Raw genomic sequence first — 16051 nt, forward strand, 5'->3', positions numbered from 1 at the left:
GACAGTGACAATCAGTATTGAGTTGATTTATTGATGGGTGGTCAGCAAAATTACTTTTTCAATTTTTTTTTCTATATATACTTAAATATCTTAAATATAAAATGTTTACAAAAATTATTTGAAAAGTAAATATTTTCTATTAACGAATAAATTACAGTATCTTTCAAATAACACGTATAAATATTATAATTTGAAAGATATTATGAAGATTCAACATAGAATTATTCTCTAATAAATTACATTTTTTTTTAATGTAAAAAATGGTTTGATATTGTGAATAATTAATTAAAAATATATAAATTATAAACATAGGTTATTTTTTTAATTATTGTCTTTGTCATGGTTTATAGTCAATGTGCATGAGTCAAGAATGTAATTTATAAAATAATTAATGTTAGATATTCCTTAACTAACTCAAATAATGTTAGAGAAAAATCCACCAATTTTAAATAGCGACTTGTATGTATAAATTTTTGTTTCTAGGTGCATAGGAATATTTTTTTATAACATATCAAACCAAAATTATTTCCTGAATATTATGTTGGTAGCACTGTATCAGCACTAACGCCACCAACCGGTTTGTGTTCAAAAATAGAACTAAATATCTACTGATTCAGCTTTTGTTTCACCGCAGTCGACGCTCGAACCTGAAATTGAAATCATTATTGCGTTGTCGATTTGTTTCGTCTTTATGCAGCAATGCTATGAAAGAATATCTTTTTTACATGGCGTATAGTAGTCGCACATAGTGAATTGTTCATTAATGTAAGATTGGTAACACTTAATTATAATATTTACTTGTTAGGTCATAACTACAAATGCGTGTCCCCTAAATATTTTATATATATTATGCATAGTGCTCAGTAATTTAATTGGTTAAATTTAATTCAATTGAATGTGATAAATGCTACACATTTGAATTGTATATCATGACTTTATTGTTAAAGTAAACATTTTTGTTGAACATACGTAAAACAAAATGGCGAACTTCCATTTACCACTTAGTAATGGACATGTTATTTTTGAAACATGCATGCTGCTAGTTTTAGTTTTACTATATTTCGAATTACTTAACTAAATCGTTGGTTTAATTGGCTTGTGGTGAAGGTTAATAACTTATGTACTAAATGTTATTTTTCTCAATTTCATTGTCATAAATTTTATCAATCATCACAATAGCATATAATGCTTTATGCTGCCTCCTTAAATTACCAGGGTTATATTTGTGTTAGTGTGACTGTGTGAGTCACTATACGCCATTTCTTTGTGTTTAATATTACGTGTGTGAGCGTTCAGCGTTGCTCGATTCGTGACCTCGTTAAAGGAAGGACAAAGATATCTTGCCGTTCTAGAAGGCTGACGTCATTTATTCGTGGCGAGAGCGTAGCGCATACCCAGACATTGTGAAATGTGAACGGCCACTCATTGCTTGCATATCTACTCGATTATAATAATTTACTTGAAAGTTGTGGCCAAGAACAATTATTAGTCTACTGTATTCTGCCATACACGTTCAATTAATTTTATAACAATTAAGTGACATTTTTTTGGAGATAATTCCTAATGACAATTGATTCGTCGATTATTAGGTATAGTATAAAATGAGAATTCGGAAGTAGTCCTCGCTTGAAAATAAGGACGTAGTAATATATTATGTAATTCAAAGTTATTTTTCATACACTTATTATAATAACATACTATTAATGAAAGATAACGTCAGTCTTCTATATACGCTGCAACTTATGTATCTGTATGTGTGAGCTATTTCCATCAGTGTGCGTAAGGTCAACGAAAGCAGTCTTTTTGTTGTGCATTATAAGGTTATCCATTTTTAACATGTCCCGGTTCTAGTATATTAATATAAATTAGATCCCTTTATGAAAACTGAGTTGGTTTCAATTTGTTAATTAAAGTCGTGCGTAGTTTACAACGCATACGGTACCTACAAAGGCTACACAATTTGGTCGGGTTATACTCGGTGTCATGGCGTCTACAGTACCTATCACCATTGTACTGAGGCAACCATTTATTTAACTAAATTCATAGAAAATATATTTCGATAGATGAAATTTCAATGTTACTCAACATTTTGTTTTTCTTAGGATTTTACGATATCTTATTCCTCTTCTAATAGATTTATTATTTTTGTACGTAATACCTACTACGTACCTACAATATAAAAGTATAAAATGCTATCTCGCGTGTAAGTTTCCTTTTTTTCATGGATCTTGATAAAAAGGTTCGATAACTTAAAAAATAATAGGATGTCCGGCCCAAGAGCTAGGCAGTGATTTTTTAACATGGGTACAGGGTACATATCTAATATTAATTTTTGTTAAGTTGATGGCCAAAAGAGAAAATGTACTGTATTGTCTTTATGATAAGATGTATTTTATATTGGATGACACTAAAATTTATGGGTTTACGACGATATAATGATTACATATTTTTTTAATATCTTTATGCACTTATCGTACGTATCGTATCACGCATCGTAGCCACCCCTATCTCCCCTTACCTTACATTCGTCATCACGCGAAGTTTGACCTAAAAATTTAAGTAGTAAATTGTTATATGTATAAACATTTAAATGACTGATTTTAATACCAATTCTTATTAATTCTTACTAACAGGATTAATTAATAAATATAAACGTTAAATACATATATGTTTTAAGGTTATTTAAGTAAAATATTGTTTTAATATATTTAAAACAAAAAAAAAATGTAAAGGTAGTTTCACGTTTTTTTTGCAATATTGTAGGTATACTAGACATGTTTTAATATTTTTTTTCTCGATTTTCAGTGATACGTTGAAAATGGCGGAGCCAACATCAAATATCGACTTGGAAGATGGGGAAATCGAGAGTGATGGTGAAACAACGGAATCCGCGCCAGCAGAGAAGAACGAGGAAGTGGCTGACAAAGAAGAAAACCCTCAAGACGAAAACGAAACTCAAAATTATTATTTTTCAAAATCAGGTAAAAGGAAAAAGTCTAAGTCAAGTAAAAGTGAACAAAAATTTAAAGATAAAAGTAAGAAATCGCGTAAGTATACAAATCCGTTAGAAGATGATTTTGCTGGAAACATAGAAAAGGCTATTCGGAAAGCTATGAATAAAAATGACGATAGCGATGCTCATGAAGACGAGGTTGAAGAACGCCGAAAACATAAGAAAAGAAAGAAATACGAAGGTAAGGATGGGCCTAGCAAGAAACGAAAGAAACAAGAATATTCTGAAGAAATGGATGAAAATGAGATGATGTGCGTTCGTGGCGCCTCTCCGGTGAATAAACAATCGCAAGATATTGTATTTCCAGAAGACGATCGGGATTCTTATGCCTCCGATAGTAGTCAAGATTCAAGGGGTCATCAACAGCGTTCTCAAAGGCACAGGCCGCCGCAGAGAGATAGAAATAAAAATAAAAATGATCGGCGAAGAGGAAATCATAACATGCAAGACTCGGAAGGTGTTTGTTTATACTATATGCAAGGAAAATGTCATAAAGGTGATGATTGTATCTATTCACATGATGCACAACCACCTCGCAAGATGGAATTATGTAAATTTTACTTAATGGATTGTTGTGCAAAGAGGGATAAATGTTTGTACATGCATGCTGATTTTCCTTGTAAATATTATCACACTGGTCTTCCGTGTATATATAAAGATGACTGTAAATTTGCACACGGAAAACCCTTAAATGATGGTTTAAAAAATATACTACTAAAACATATCGAATCAGCTCCTAAAGAGATTTTAGGAGATTTTCCTAGATTAAACCGTGAAGATGCTATGAAAATGATACAAACAACTCAATTAAGGTTAAAACAACAATACCCAGAGGATTCTGAAATTCAGGAGAAAAATATACCTTCTCTGTTCGAGTTAAATATACCTAATCCACAAAATAATTCTGATATGTTATCCAACAACTACAACGACCGACAAAAAATTTCACCGAAAATTCGGCAGTCGAGGTGGCAAAACGACAATAATAGTAATCAATGCGCAATTGCTAGTTTATCACCGAATAGTAACACAAATATGTCGACTGTATTAAGTATAAAAAACTTAACAGGGGTTTTAACACCACGACAGATTTCAGATCTAACGAAATTGGGTATAGAAAATTTGGATCAGTTAGGACAATTAACAGTATTACAGTTAAATAGCATTGGTATATCTTTAAAACAAATAACGGAAATCCAATTAAACACCATGAGTATACAAAAATTAGGTTTAATCAATAATATGGAACAACAGTCACAATTTACAGGAAATAATGCAGGTGCTAAAGATTTAGATTTACGTGTTCCACCCACAGCTCCAGTCTCAAATAATATGACTTTGCCAACGGATTTTCCTGGCCAAGATGTCGATATGCGTTTTCAACCCTCTATGGCGGCGACAGCGAGTGATGAATCTTTTAAAAATAATACAATGAAACAAGAAATACAGCCTTCCAAGGATATGATTGATATCGATCAATATACAAAAGATGCATTAAAGTTTGCTTCAAAAGATAAAGAAAACATAGATATATCGAATGACACATTTGATACTGATAAACCTATTTCTTCCAATGAAATAAAGGACGTAGACCATAGAGTGCTTCCTTTCACTGATGGCGATTCAAGGATTCAAAACACGGAGCGACAGCCAGTTCAATCAGAAGGTGATACAGACATCCGCTTCCTCCCGCCAGATCCCTTTTTCAAGAGTCCTGCAAAACGAAATCGTCGTTCCACAACTGACGACGACGAAGAAAATAATTTATTAATTGATGAAAAGTGGTATTCCAGCGACGAAGAAAAAGGTTCGAAAAAAAAATCTCCGTGTGCGTCGCCACAAAAAGGTTTCATGTCTCCTCCAGCCCCAGCTCCGGCACCTCATGTAATAGAACCTTCGACTGTATTGAGTAAACTAGGGGATTTATCTAAAATAGATATAAGTGAAGAAGTAACTAAATTATTAAACACGATGAAGAACAATTTGCAAGAAAATACCTCAAGTAACAACGAGAATGTTTATTCAAGTCCTACGATTTCACGTGATCCTAGATCTCGTAAATCACCAGAAAAAATAGTTGAGACACCAAAAACAACAAAGAAAAAACCCAATCGAATTTCTATATATGAATGTGTTGATGGAGAACCTACGGATGGCCGTCGAAGGACAGATGTAGACCTTAGGCAGCCTGACTTCAAACCTACCTTTGGTGATACTGATTTGAGGCAGAGCGCAAGTGGAGATATAGACTTACGCCTCGGTCTACCATTTAAGCCGTTGCCTAATTACACGCCTGCATCAGAAATAAATGGTTCAATTAATAGCCATCCTCCTATTCCATATAAATTAGTGCCTATAGATATACCTAGACCAGATTATACTGATATTAAAAATAGTACTGCAAAATCGCAAGCTCTCGTAGATCCTAGGTTAAGAAAAGTATTCCGTCTTTCAGTAGATGAATCAAATAGTGATAGCGAAAAATCCTCTGCCAAGACTACTACAGCTGCAAGTTCTGGACCACGTGTTGATCCTCGAAGGAAACCTAAAGAACCCACAGACAGCAGTGTTATTGAACAAAAACCAAACGCGTTAGAGATACAATCGATATTACAAAATTCTAACTGGTACAAAGAATTAAGTACAACTCAAAAAATATTTGTTAATCAACACTTGGCCCCTGTGACTCAAATGATAAAGCAATACCATCAAGATAAGACGCCTGGAAAAAAGTTTGATCATAATGCAATTCAAAGTAATTCCGTACTTTGTAGTATATTTACGAATTTAGGTGTTTCTTTATCTGAAAGTGGTGAATTTTCTTATTTACCAAAACCCAAGGAAGCTTTGTTAAAAACACCGCTTAATTTCAATCAAAATTCGAATCCATTCGGCAATAACATGAATGGTCCACCAGGAGGAATGGAACCGAACATGAATATGATGAATGTCGCTTCCATGAATATGGGCGGTGGCATGAATAATATGAACGTCGGTCATTTACACGGCTTCAATCAATCAATGGCAGATCCACGCAACGGCCCAACACCGGGCTTACTAGGAATAGCTCCAAATATTCCACATAGCTTTAATACTAATAAATTTGGTCCTCCAAATAATTTCGGCAACATGGGATACAACGGCCCAGGGAATGAATTCAACTTTATGGAAGAACAAAATTTCCCGAGATTTCCAAATAGGGGCGGGCATCGCGGTCGCGGCAATGACAGGTGGAATCGTGGTGGCTCTAACCGAGGACAAAGAGACAGGAAAAACTTCAATGATCGTGGTAATTGGAAGAAATAAATAATATAAGTTTTATTTCAAAGTATAATATGTAAATAAATTAGACTCATGAGATAGTTTTAGTAGCTTTCCTTCCACATGTTACAAAATGTGATCAAGGTGATACATAATTAATTAATAGGGACTCCAGACTCCTATAGGCAGTCTTTTTATAATTTATACAATGTTCTTATTACTATATTATATGATTAAGAATTTATATTTTATGTACAAGCCGAAATGTAAATAATATTTTGTTATATAAGAGATACGAGTATGAAAGCATAATCAGAGACAAGCAAAATGTATTATTATGAGGTGTTACACAATAGGTTCATTTAAAAGTACTCATTTTACGAGCCAAATGTTTAAAGACTGAGTGCGGGTTTATGAATGAGTTTGTTTTTGTATGTCTGTATTTATATTTCTATTTGATTTAGGTTATGGGATATTACATGATTAACACATTGTAACATCTATGAGCGGTGATGCTAGGTATGCGAAGTTATTGATATCGACAATGTACCTAAATTTGTCTTAATATGTAAACGAAAGCAATAAAAGCAAATCGTATGTTATAGTCTAGAAGACCATAGTCTAAAATCATTTTTATAAGAGTAAGAATCATATTTAGTTTTGTGAATTAAAGCTGTGTAACTGAAAGCCCATTGGACTTTAAATAAATATATTTATATTTATTTTTAATGTATTACTTATGCACCTGACACGAATGATTATATTACAGGTATGGATTATAAAATGATAGTAAAATATTCGAATGCTACAAAATAAATGAGTGGATGTTTTTCAGTATGTATGTTATATGCATTGATCCTGAGGTGAGTAAACAAGATCAAGACGTTTAAAGTTTACATAAGTTTAAAAAAACCACACCTTTCAGTAATCTTCAATTTTATTAACGGACTGCACAACAGATAGAATAAAATTGGTAAAATCAATTTTTAGACGATCACTTCTTGTTTTCACATTTGTTGCCACTTGAGATACTCTCGAAAATGTAGGAGCTAAAATAAATTACATTCAAGGTTAGAAAACACGGTCAATTGACAAATAAAAATAAACAATATATTTTACATACACAGGTTTAAAACATCAATATCGTCTTGATCATCGAAGCAGTTATAAAATACTACACATTGTTTCAAAGATAATTTAGGCTGGGAAACAAAATAGTTGTATAGAAGCTCTAGTTCTCTTGAAGCTATATTTGCTGTGTTTGATGAACCGACGAGTATTACACCTTTAACTCCAAGGCGAAGAGCGGGCCAGCAGGACTCAAATCTGTTTTAGAAAAAAAATATATATATCCGGTGACGTATTAAATAACACGCACTATCAGGGTGATAAAGCGACACATTTTTATCTTACTTTTGTTTGTCCGATTATTTCGAGATAGCGTAAACAAGGTATACATGTAAAAACTATTATTACCTTCATGTAGCTAAACTTGCCTGCAGATTAAAAAGTTTTACTTATTTAAAAAAGTTATGAAGCATAGTTACGTTTTAACATGGGACCAATATTTAAGTTATATCGCATTTCTGTTGAATACTAATATTTTCGCTGAAAAGATTAGTAAATTATTGTCATTGAGCCAATTAGGTAATCGACTTATTAAAATAACCGATAGAGTCATAGTAATTCTATGAAACAAACTTGTGATCACCGCTACAATCCCACAGTTCGATGTCGACTTTAGTTTGCTTGCCATTTATATTTAGATTAGGTACTTCGAATTCCACAATTCTTACACCCTGCGTCGGTCGTGTTTCACATTCTTCAATATTTACTGATTCCGATATAAAGTTTGCAATTGTTGATTTGCCACTCTAAAACGAAGGCTTGATTAAAACTCATTTAATTAGGCATACTGAATACGAATTTATCTGAAAATATATGCTTATTGCTGAAGATTGAAAATATAGCCAAAAATTGATTTATCAACATGATAATATTATCTCTTATATATAAAATTCTCGTGTCACAATGTTAGTCTGCATACTCCTCCGAAACGATTCTCATGAAATTTTCTGTGCATATCGGGTAAGTCTGAGAATCGGCCAACATCTATTTTTCATAATATGTACCACGGGCGAAGCCGGGGCGGACCGCTAGTAGATACTATAAATTAATAGACGCAACTTTATTACATGTAGGTACATACTTCAGAGGGTCCAATCATCAAAATTTTCAGCTTCTGAAGGTGCATATTTGCAGAATAATCACAATCTGACCACCTGACTGAGGTCCACACTTTTTGATAACATACGATACAATTTGTTTGTCAGAATGATTGCCTAGGCAACTACAATACAAACACAATACAGACGAAATAGTACCAAGTTGATGAGGTGGTAAAGGCGTCATTCCGTCTGTTCATAGGTCGAAATCACGTCGAAATGTTATATTTTATCAATAAGCTGTAGCCTACAAAAACTGGCTTTTCCCCCACCAACTACATTAGCTATGAAACATTTTCCTATTGGAACCTTTGAAACAATAAGTCAATCAGAATTCTGAGAAACAAAATTTTTTTATTACACTAGTTAACTACTTAGTGATTTGACTAACTTGATTTAGAAAATTGGTTTAAAAAATAGGTCCCACCGAGATTTGAACTCGGATCGCTGGATTCAGAGTCCAGAGTGCTAACCATTACACCATGGGACCACACAAGCATTGTTCAAAATAATATTGTAAGATATTGTAGATTATTTTTCGATAACAGAAATTATTTAAAACCCTATACATATTATGTTCCAATTGGAAACCGTAAACTAACTAGCATGTGTTTCGAAACATGCTAGTTAGTTTACGCATAACGCATGCAAGTACGTAATAACTATCAGATCAGAATAAGGTAAAGTACTTAAATTCATTTTTATTAAATTTTATTTATTTATCTTCAAACAATACAAAATTTCTTTTGATAAATAAAAGGTAAAAAACTATACACATAGCATCTAAATTTCCAATAAAAGTTCTTTCAATATAGAAACAAATCCAGCTACATTTGCCAATGAACGTACCTACATATTATATACTTATGAAAAGAAGAATGAATACAATAAAAGAGCAGAAGTTGCATTTAACTTTAATTTTTTTAAGGTTTCGCAGAATAAGTCAAGGATATAATCTATGTAATATATAGTCATGTATATTACATAATCATGGGACAAAAAATATAATTTGCACAAATATTATACTAATTTCACAAACAATGTACATATCTTGTGGTGCAATAAAAAGTAATTGAAATTGTTATGAGGTCGCGATTTATGTGATATCTTATTTATGTCCGATTCTGGTCCAATAACGGTAAGCTATCTTGCGGTTCACCACAAATCTTATAACGTTTTAAAAATACAATTGTAAAGATTTGCATTAAATTTGCAATCATTATGAACCGTTATGGTTCCATACTTTTTAGAATCGACTCGTAGTTGGTGAGGTTAATGAATCTTATTTATTATCTTGTTTCTTAGATATATATCTATCTTATATGTATTGTTCAATTAAAACTAAATAACGAAAAAGTTATGTGTAAATGATTGGTGTACCTACGCACAATCAATAAGGACAATCTAAATAACAAGACACGACATTAGCTTCGTTTTAGTTATCCTTACTCCCGTAAGATGGCACCACTGCATCTATTCATTTTTAAATATGAAATGGTTTTATTAAAGTAGTACATGTTAATCCCCATATTATTGTATTTAAGTTGTAAAGTTACGTTACAATTATCTTAATTTACCTACTTGTTATCTATATCACTTTCTTTACGAACATACTCGATATTTTAAAAATAAACCTTTTGTTTGGTGAAGCAATTTTATACATCGCAAGCATCTACTGCAATAAGTCACTTCACCATAAATAAAAATCTCATCGTATTCGGCAATAGGTGTAAATTAAAAGAAAAAATCGTCATAACTCCGAAAATACAAAAAATCGCTTAACATATACATGGGGGTGATTCGGATAGCCCTCTAGGTACTCTACCTCCTGGCTTCAGTATATCCTTACTTCTTGGGACAACCTGTATAATATCATATTTCACATAATATCATATTTCACTACGTGTGTAACCTGAAATAATTCAATATTGCTATGTTAATGTGCCTATCACTTGTAACGATCAACTATTCTTAGGTAAGTATCATGCTTATGCATTAACTAATTCATATTATAATTATAAAATTTATATCATATGTTACAAATTTTTCATAAAAACACGTAGTTACAGATTATAAATGTTTTTAGTGAACCCATAACCTAAAAACATATAGTACATCAGACATAGTCATTAGCCAAGCATTTATGAATGCACTAGCTTAGCTTTCCGCCCGAGGCTTCGGCCGCGTTATCTAAGAAAAACCCGCGTAGTTCCCGTTCCCGTGGGATTTCCAGGGTGAAACCTATAATCCTATGTGTTAATCCAAGTTACACTACACTTACTTACTTACTTACTCCTGTGGCGCTGAAACCCCGAAGTGGGTCTTAAGTTAAGTTAAGTCTTAAGTTACACTACATGTGTGCTTAATTTCATTCTAATCGGTTCAGTAGTATTTGCGTGAAAGAGGAACAAACACACATAAACATCCATCCTCACAAACTTTCGCATTTATAATATTAGTAGGATAGGATGGAAAGGGAACGGATGAACTAATACAGCGTTGACATAAAGCGTAATCAATTTCGTATTGCAAATTGAGATCGAGCTAGAACGCTAAACGGTGGATGTTCTCGACGGGAAATGGATTGTCGTTGTGATCCAATAAATATTTCTCCACTTTATTATACAGTATACACGGAATTCCTGATAGTAAATATGTAGGTACTTCAATTTAAAAATTAATCTTCCATAAATAAATAAGTTGGCTGGTATTCCATAAATAAATAAGCTGGCATATATTTGCAGAACATTCATCGGCCATAGAAAAATATGAAGCTGATGAGTTTGTTAACTTTTATTAAAATGAGCATTATTTTTATTAAAAACCCATCCTCTATTAAATATTCAAACCACGAATTAATTTTATATCCCTCGGTTATAAATATGGAAGTCATCTCTAAAATATAGCTATATTAAATTAATAGAAATGGTCTGAGTATCCATCCATCTATTATCATAGAACATTCATAAAATGATGTACATATATTGATTAATAATTTCCGCCATTCATTACTATTCCTATAATGGTCCTTATTATCTATCCTGTAAATCAAAAATGCATCCGGGTTCGTCGCTCTATCCTGCTTTACACTATACAAGGCAGAAACCTAGGTATCCTAACGCTGTTCCTAGGTCGTCGACCGCTTCGAGTCTTGGAGGCGGTAGATTCGCAGGATACGATAAATTTCAATACTCAATAGTATATTGGCTATTGCATTTGCTGAATATTATTATATTGCTAATTATTTTTTGTATAAATTGAGGACTTTTCAGAAAATGTTCTGTTTTATATACACAATTAGTATTTTGGCTGTCAAGTACTTTGGTGCCGCTATATCGCTATATTCACTTATAGCAGATATTACCTTCTAATATAAGGTAGGTAGGTATAATTATTTTGTAATACTGCTTCTTTAGGCAACAAACTCATTTAATTGATTTATTAAAAAATCTAATCACGTTCGCCTAGAAAGCAAATATTATAAATTATTTATTAAAGTTACTATTGATGGAATGAGCTTTGGGAGGTCTCACAGTGACGTGGTGAATTTAAAAAAGCATAAACCAAGCTTGCACTTTAGTCTCCAAACGACAAAGAATGACTCTACATTAAAGTTATATTTATTCCATGAAACTCGTATGTTGTTGTTCTTGTTAATAATTAAATATCAATCTATATTTAATTGAAACGTGTGAGGTTTAATACCTATATAATGAATGTGTTCATTAGATAGCAAATTACGCTCAAACACCGAAATATTGTGAGTTGGTGTCGAGGTCCAATCTGGAATTAAATAGAGGCTTCTTTATTACTACTTTATTCAATACAACTGGTGACTTACTAGTCACCTGGTACCTTTATTGCTCAAATGTTGTGTCTCCAGTTTTTTTGAACACAGTATAATAAAATCTTATAATGAATGTGTTCATTAGATAGCAAATTACGCTCAAGCACCGAATTATTGTGAGTTGGTGTCGGGGTCCAATCTGGAATTAAATAGAGGCTTCTTTTCTACTTTATTCAATACAGCTGGTGACTTACTAGTCAGCTGGTAGGTACATACAGTGGTGGACGTTTAATTAGAAACACGTAACAGGATGAAGTAGACATCAAATTTATTTACTTTTGTGTATTAACGTTTTAGAGATTAAGCATTATTTCATATGTAATAGATCACCCGTTTATCTAGTTTTACAAGACATTGCTTAATTTTAATCAAAAGTTAGCTTACATTAATAAAATTAAACAACTTTAAGTGAAGTCTGATTTCCGAGTATTTTCAGTCTGGACAACAAATTAGAAACAGTACGGTTCGAGTGTTCCAAAGTCAAAACCTGTTGAAATGCCGCCAATATTTTTTTCTTCTACAAATATTTGCACCGTTTTTTAAACATTCCATCTAAAAGTTTCTGAAAATTAATTTGCTTTGCAGTATAAATGGGTAAAAGTAAGATTTGAGATCCATCAACAAGAAAAATAATTTTAAATTTACATTTTGACAAAAACTGGAGTTACAGGAAAATTGCAAATCATTTAGAGTGTTCGATAAAAAGATATTCAATGATACCGTTTATTTAAAAGAGCATGGTACTTCTGATTAAGTCCCAAAAGCTCGACCATGAAAAACCACTGCTTGCGAGCATAGGCAAATAATTCTTTTCGCAAAGATGGATCCATTTAATGGTTCCAATTCTATTAGAAAATATGTTTTTGCAAACGTCTTAAAATCTCATACAATATAAGCCACGACGTTGTAAAGCCGTTGTTGTCTATAAAGATTATAACAGTCTAAAAACAACCCCATACATGCCCATACTATAATGTTTCCTCCGCCATGCTGAACTGTTTATTTATTATCTAAGGCCTGGTTAACTGAACGACGCGCGTATCCTTTGCCATCAGAATTGATTAAATTAATTTTAGTTTCATCCCAAAATAAAACATTTTCACTGGCGGACTGTCCACTAGTAATATTTCTTAGTAAATGAAAATCGTTGTTCCCTGTACTGCCTAGTAAGAAGCTGTACTTTTCTGGCGTCTCTCCCAATAAATTTTGCCTCGACTTACTGCCTGCGAATCCATCTCATCGACACATTGCGAGTTTCATCTTCGGAAAAAACCTAATTTAATAATAGAATTTGAACTTTTAAATGGATCCATCTTTGCCAAAAGAATCATTTGCCTATCCTCGCGTGCAGTGGTTTTTCATGGTCGAGCTTTTCTAGGCACTTGATCGGAAGTACCATGCTCTTTTAAATAAACTATAGCATTGAATATATTTTTATCGAACACTCTAAATGATTTTCAATTTTCCTGTAACTCTAGTTTTTGTCAAAATGTAAGCTTAAAATTATTTTTCTTGTTGATGGGTCACAAATCTTACTTTTACCCATTTTTACTGCAAAGCAAATTAATTTTCAGAAACTTTTAAATAGAATGTTTAAAAAATGGTGCAAATATGTGTAGAAGAAAAAAATATTGGTGGCATTTCAACAGGTTTTGACTTTGGAGCACTTGAACCATGCTGTTTCTAATTTGTTGTCCAGACTGAAAATACTCGGAAATCAGACTTCACTTAAAGTTGTTTAATTTTATTAATTTAAGCTAACGTTTGATTAAAATTAAGCAATTTCTTATAAAACTAGATAAACGGGTGTTCTATTACATATGAAATAATACGTTAATACATAAATGTTAAATGAATTTGATGACTACTTCATCGTGTTACGTGTTTCTAATTAAACGACCACCACTGTATATTGCTCAACTGTTGTGTCTCCAGTTATTTTAAACACAGTAGGTATAATAAATTCTTATGAGAATGCAAAACACGTTGCACTTCTATGTTTAATGCCCATTAAATGAGCGTTGGTTCATTAATTTCCAGAAAACAAAATTAGCTTTAAGCGTATAGCTTCATCCAGTATGGTATTTACAATGTAGGTAGGTACTGTTCTATTTATTAATCTTATTATGTTATATGTAGGAAATACGATTTATGTACTAGTTAATGTTGATGGTAATATTTTTTTAATAAATTGAAAAGATTTTCAACTAAAGCTCAGATGAAGTTAAAACACCTAGGTACTAATTTTTAAGTGTTTGACCGTAATGAAATATATGAAAATATTATCTCGATAGCATATGATAATAATACCTGCCATAAACCGTGCAATGAATACAATAACAATGCAATAAAACTGACTTCTTTTTAAAATGAATGAAACAAAATCTTGAATTTAGCTTTTATATTTAATAAGTGTTGTGACTATGGTACATTTCCTAATTTATTAAAGCTTAGTAAAGTTATACCTCTATTTAAGAAAGGCGATCAAGAAGACTGTAACAACTATAGACCTATCTCGATTTTACCAACATTAAGTAAGGTATTCGAAAAGTTAATATTAAACCAATTGACTAGTCACTTTGCATCTAATAATTTGCTGCACACCAAACAGTTTGGTTTCACAAAGGGGCGCTCAACCACAGATGCTGGAGTTGCACTACTAACACATATATATAAGGCATGGGAAAACTCAAAAAATGCTTTGGGGATATTTTGTGACCTCTCCAAGGCATTTGACTGCGTTGAACATTGTACCTTATTGCGTAAACTTAATCACTATGGGATTAAAGGACAAGCTCAGAACCTCATAGCCTCATACCTGCATGATAGGATACAAACTGTAGTTGTTAATGGAGAACGTTCTAGCGGTGCGTCAATTAACATTGGTGTTCCACAGGGATCTATTTTAGGACCCTTCTTGTTCTTGGTATATATCAATGATCTACCTTATTATTTACAGGATAGGTGTGAAATAGTTCTGTTTGCAGATGATACCTCATTAATATTTAATGTGGATAGGCATGACCCAAATGTTGACGAAGTGAACAGTGCTCTTTTACACATATCCGACTGGTTTACTGCTAATAATTTATTATTAAATGCCAAAAAAACAACTTGTGTTGAATTTTTACTACCAAACGTTAAAAAGTTAAGCAGAAATATTACCTTGAACGGGGAGGTATTACACCCTACAGAATCGACTGTATTTCTTGGGTTAACATTGGACGAGAAACTACAGTGGGGAGCCCATGTCAACACCGCTGCAGGTAAGCTCAGTTCAGCAGCATATGCAGTCCGAAAGGTAAGGCATCTCACCGATGAAGATACAGCTAGATTGGTTTATTTCAGCTACTTTCATAGTATTATGTCCTATGGAATTCTACTATGGGGCAGGGCAGCAGATATAGAAACTATATTTATCTTACAGAAAAGAGCCATTCGTTCTATATATAATTTACGTGCTCGGGACTCACTAAGAGATCTCTTTAAGAATACTGGTATCCTTACTGTACCATCACAGTATATATTTAATAATATTTTGCATGTACACAAAAACGCCGACTTACACACAAGAGTAGGAGATAGACACTGTTATGGCACAAGGAACAGAAATAGAATTGAAATGCCATTTTTCCGATTAGCTAAAGTTAAAAATTCATTTATGGGTCAAGGTATACGCTTTTACAATAGAATTCCTCATAATAT

At 32.6% G+C, this 16051-nt stretch overlaps 2 protein-coding genes and 1 non-coding gene across 5 annotated transcripts; 1 reads left to right on the forward strand and 2 right to left on the reverse strand.

Moving 5' to 3' along the window:
* Nucleotides 1-615: 615 nt before the first annotated feature.
* On the forward strand, nucleotides 616-6996 carry su(sable) (suppressor of sable RNA-binding protein). Of its 3 annotated transcripts, none has more exons than XM_090108376.1 (2): nucleotides 616-765; nucleotides 2806-6996. In XM_090108376.1, exon 2 carries the CDS (start codon nucleotides 2819-2821, stop codon nucleotides 6317-6319), a length of 3501 nt encoding a protein of 1166 aa, XP_089964502.1. In that variant the 5' UTR covers nucleotides 616-765; nucleotides 2806-2818; the 3' UTR covers nucleotides 6320-6996. The 3 variants fall into 3 exon arrangements, with proteins under 3 accessions (XP_089964502.1, XP_089964501.1, XP_089964500.1); XM_090108375.1 differs by lacking the exon at nucleotides 616-765 and adding an exon at nucleotides 1311-1589; XM_090108374.1 differs by lacking the exon at nucleotides 616-765 and adding an exon at nucleotides 1675-1820.
* Nucleotides 6997-7104: 108 nt separating this feature from the next.
* On the reverse strand, nucleotides 7105-8667 carry LOC149903430 (intraflagellar transport protein 22 homolog). Its single transcript, XM_090108377.1, has 4 exons — nucleotides 8484-8667; nucleotides 7976-8148; nucleotides 7398-7600; nucleotides 7105-7323 (listed from the first exon to the last, which is right to left on the reverse strand). The coding sequence occupies exons 1-4, from the start codon at nucleotides 8526-8528 to the stop codon at nucleotides 7196-7198; spliced, it is 549 nt and encodes a 182-aa protein (XP_089964503.1). The 5' UTR covers nucleotides 8529-8667; the 3' UTR covers nucleotides 7105-7195.
* A 250-nt stretch (nucleotides 8668-8917) lies between these two features.
* On the reverse strand, nucleotides 8918-8989 carry TRNAQ-CUG (transfer RNA glutamine (anticodon CUG)). Its single transcript has one exon. It is a non-coding gene; the product is annotated as a tRNA-Gln (tRNA).
* Nucleotides 8990-16051: the final 7062 nt, after the last annotated feature.

The sequence above is a fragment of the Colias eurytheme genome, chromosome 13 (genome assembly GCF_061535395.1).
Source record: "Colias eurytheme isolate Ceu_HAF_F1 chromosome 13, ilColEury1 Martin Lab GWU primary, whole genome shotgun sequence".
Lineage (NCBI taxonomy): Eukaryota > Metazoa > Arthropoda > Insecta > Lepidoptera > Pieridae > Colias > Colias eurytheme.

Excerpts from the sequence above, each read along its gene's own strand:
- LOC149903430 (XM_090108377.1), bottom strand. The coding sequence starts at position 8,528 with ATGCACCTTCAGAAGCTGAAAATTTTGATGATTGGACCCTCTGAA. Across the intron at positions 8,149-8,483 it reads TGATGATTGGACCCTCTGAA|AGTGGCAAATCAACAATTGC; the intron begins GTATGTACCTAC and ends CCTTCGTTTTAG. Across the intron at positions 7,601-7,975 it reads GATTGTAGCGGTGATCACAA|ATTTGAGTCCTGCTGGCCCG; the intron begins GTTTGTTTCATA and ends TTTCTAAAACAG.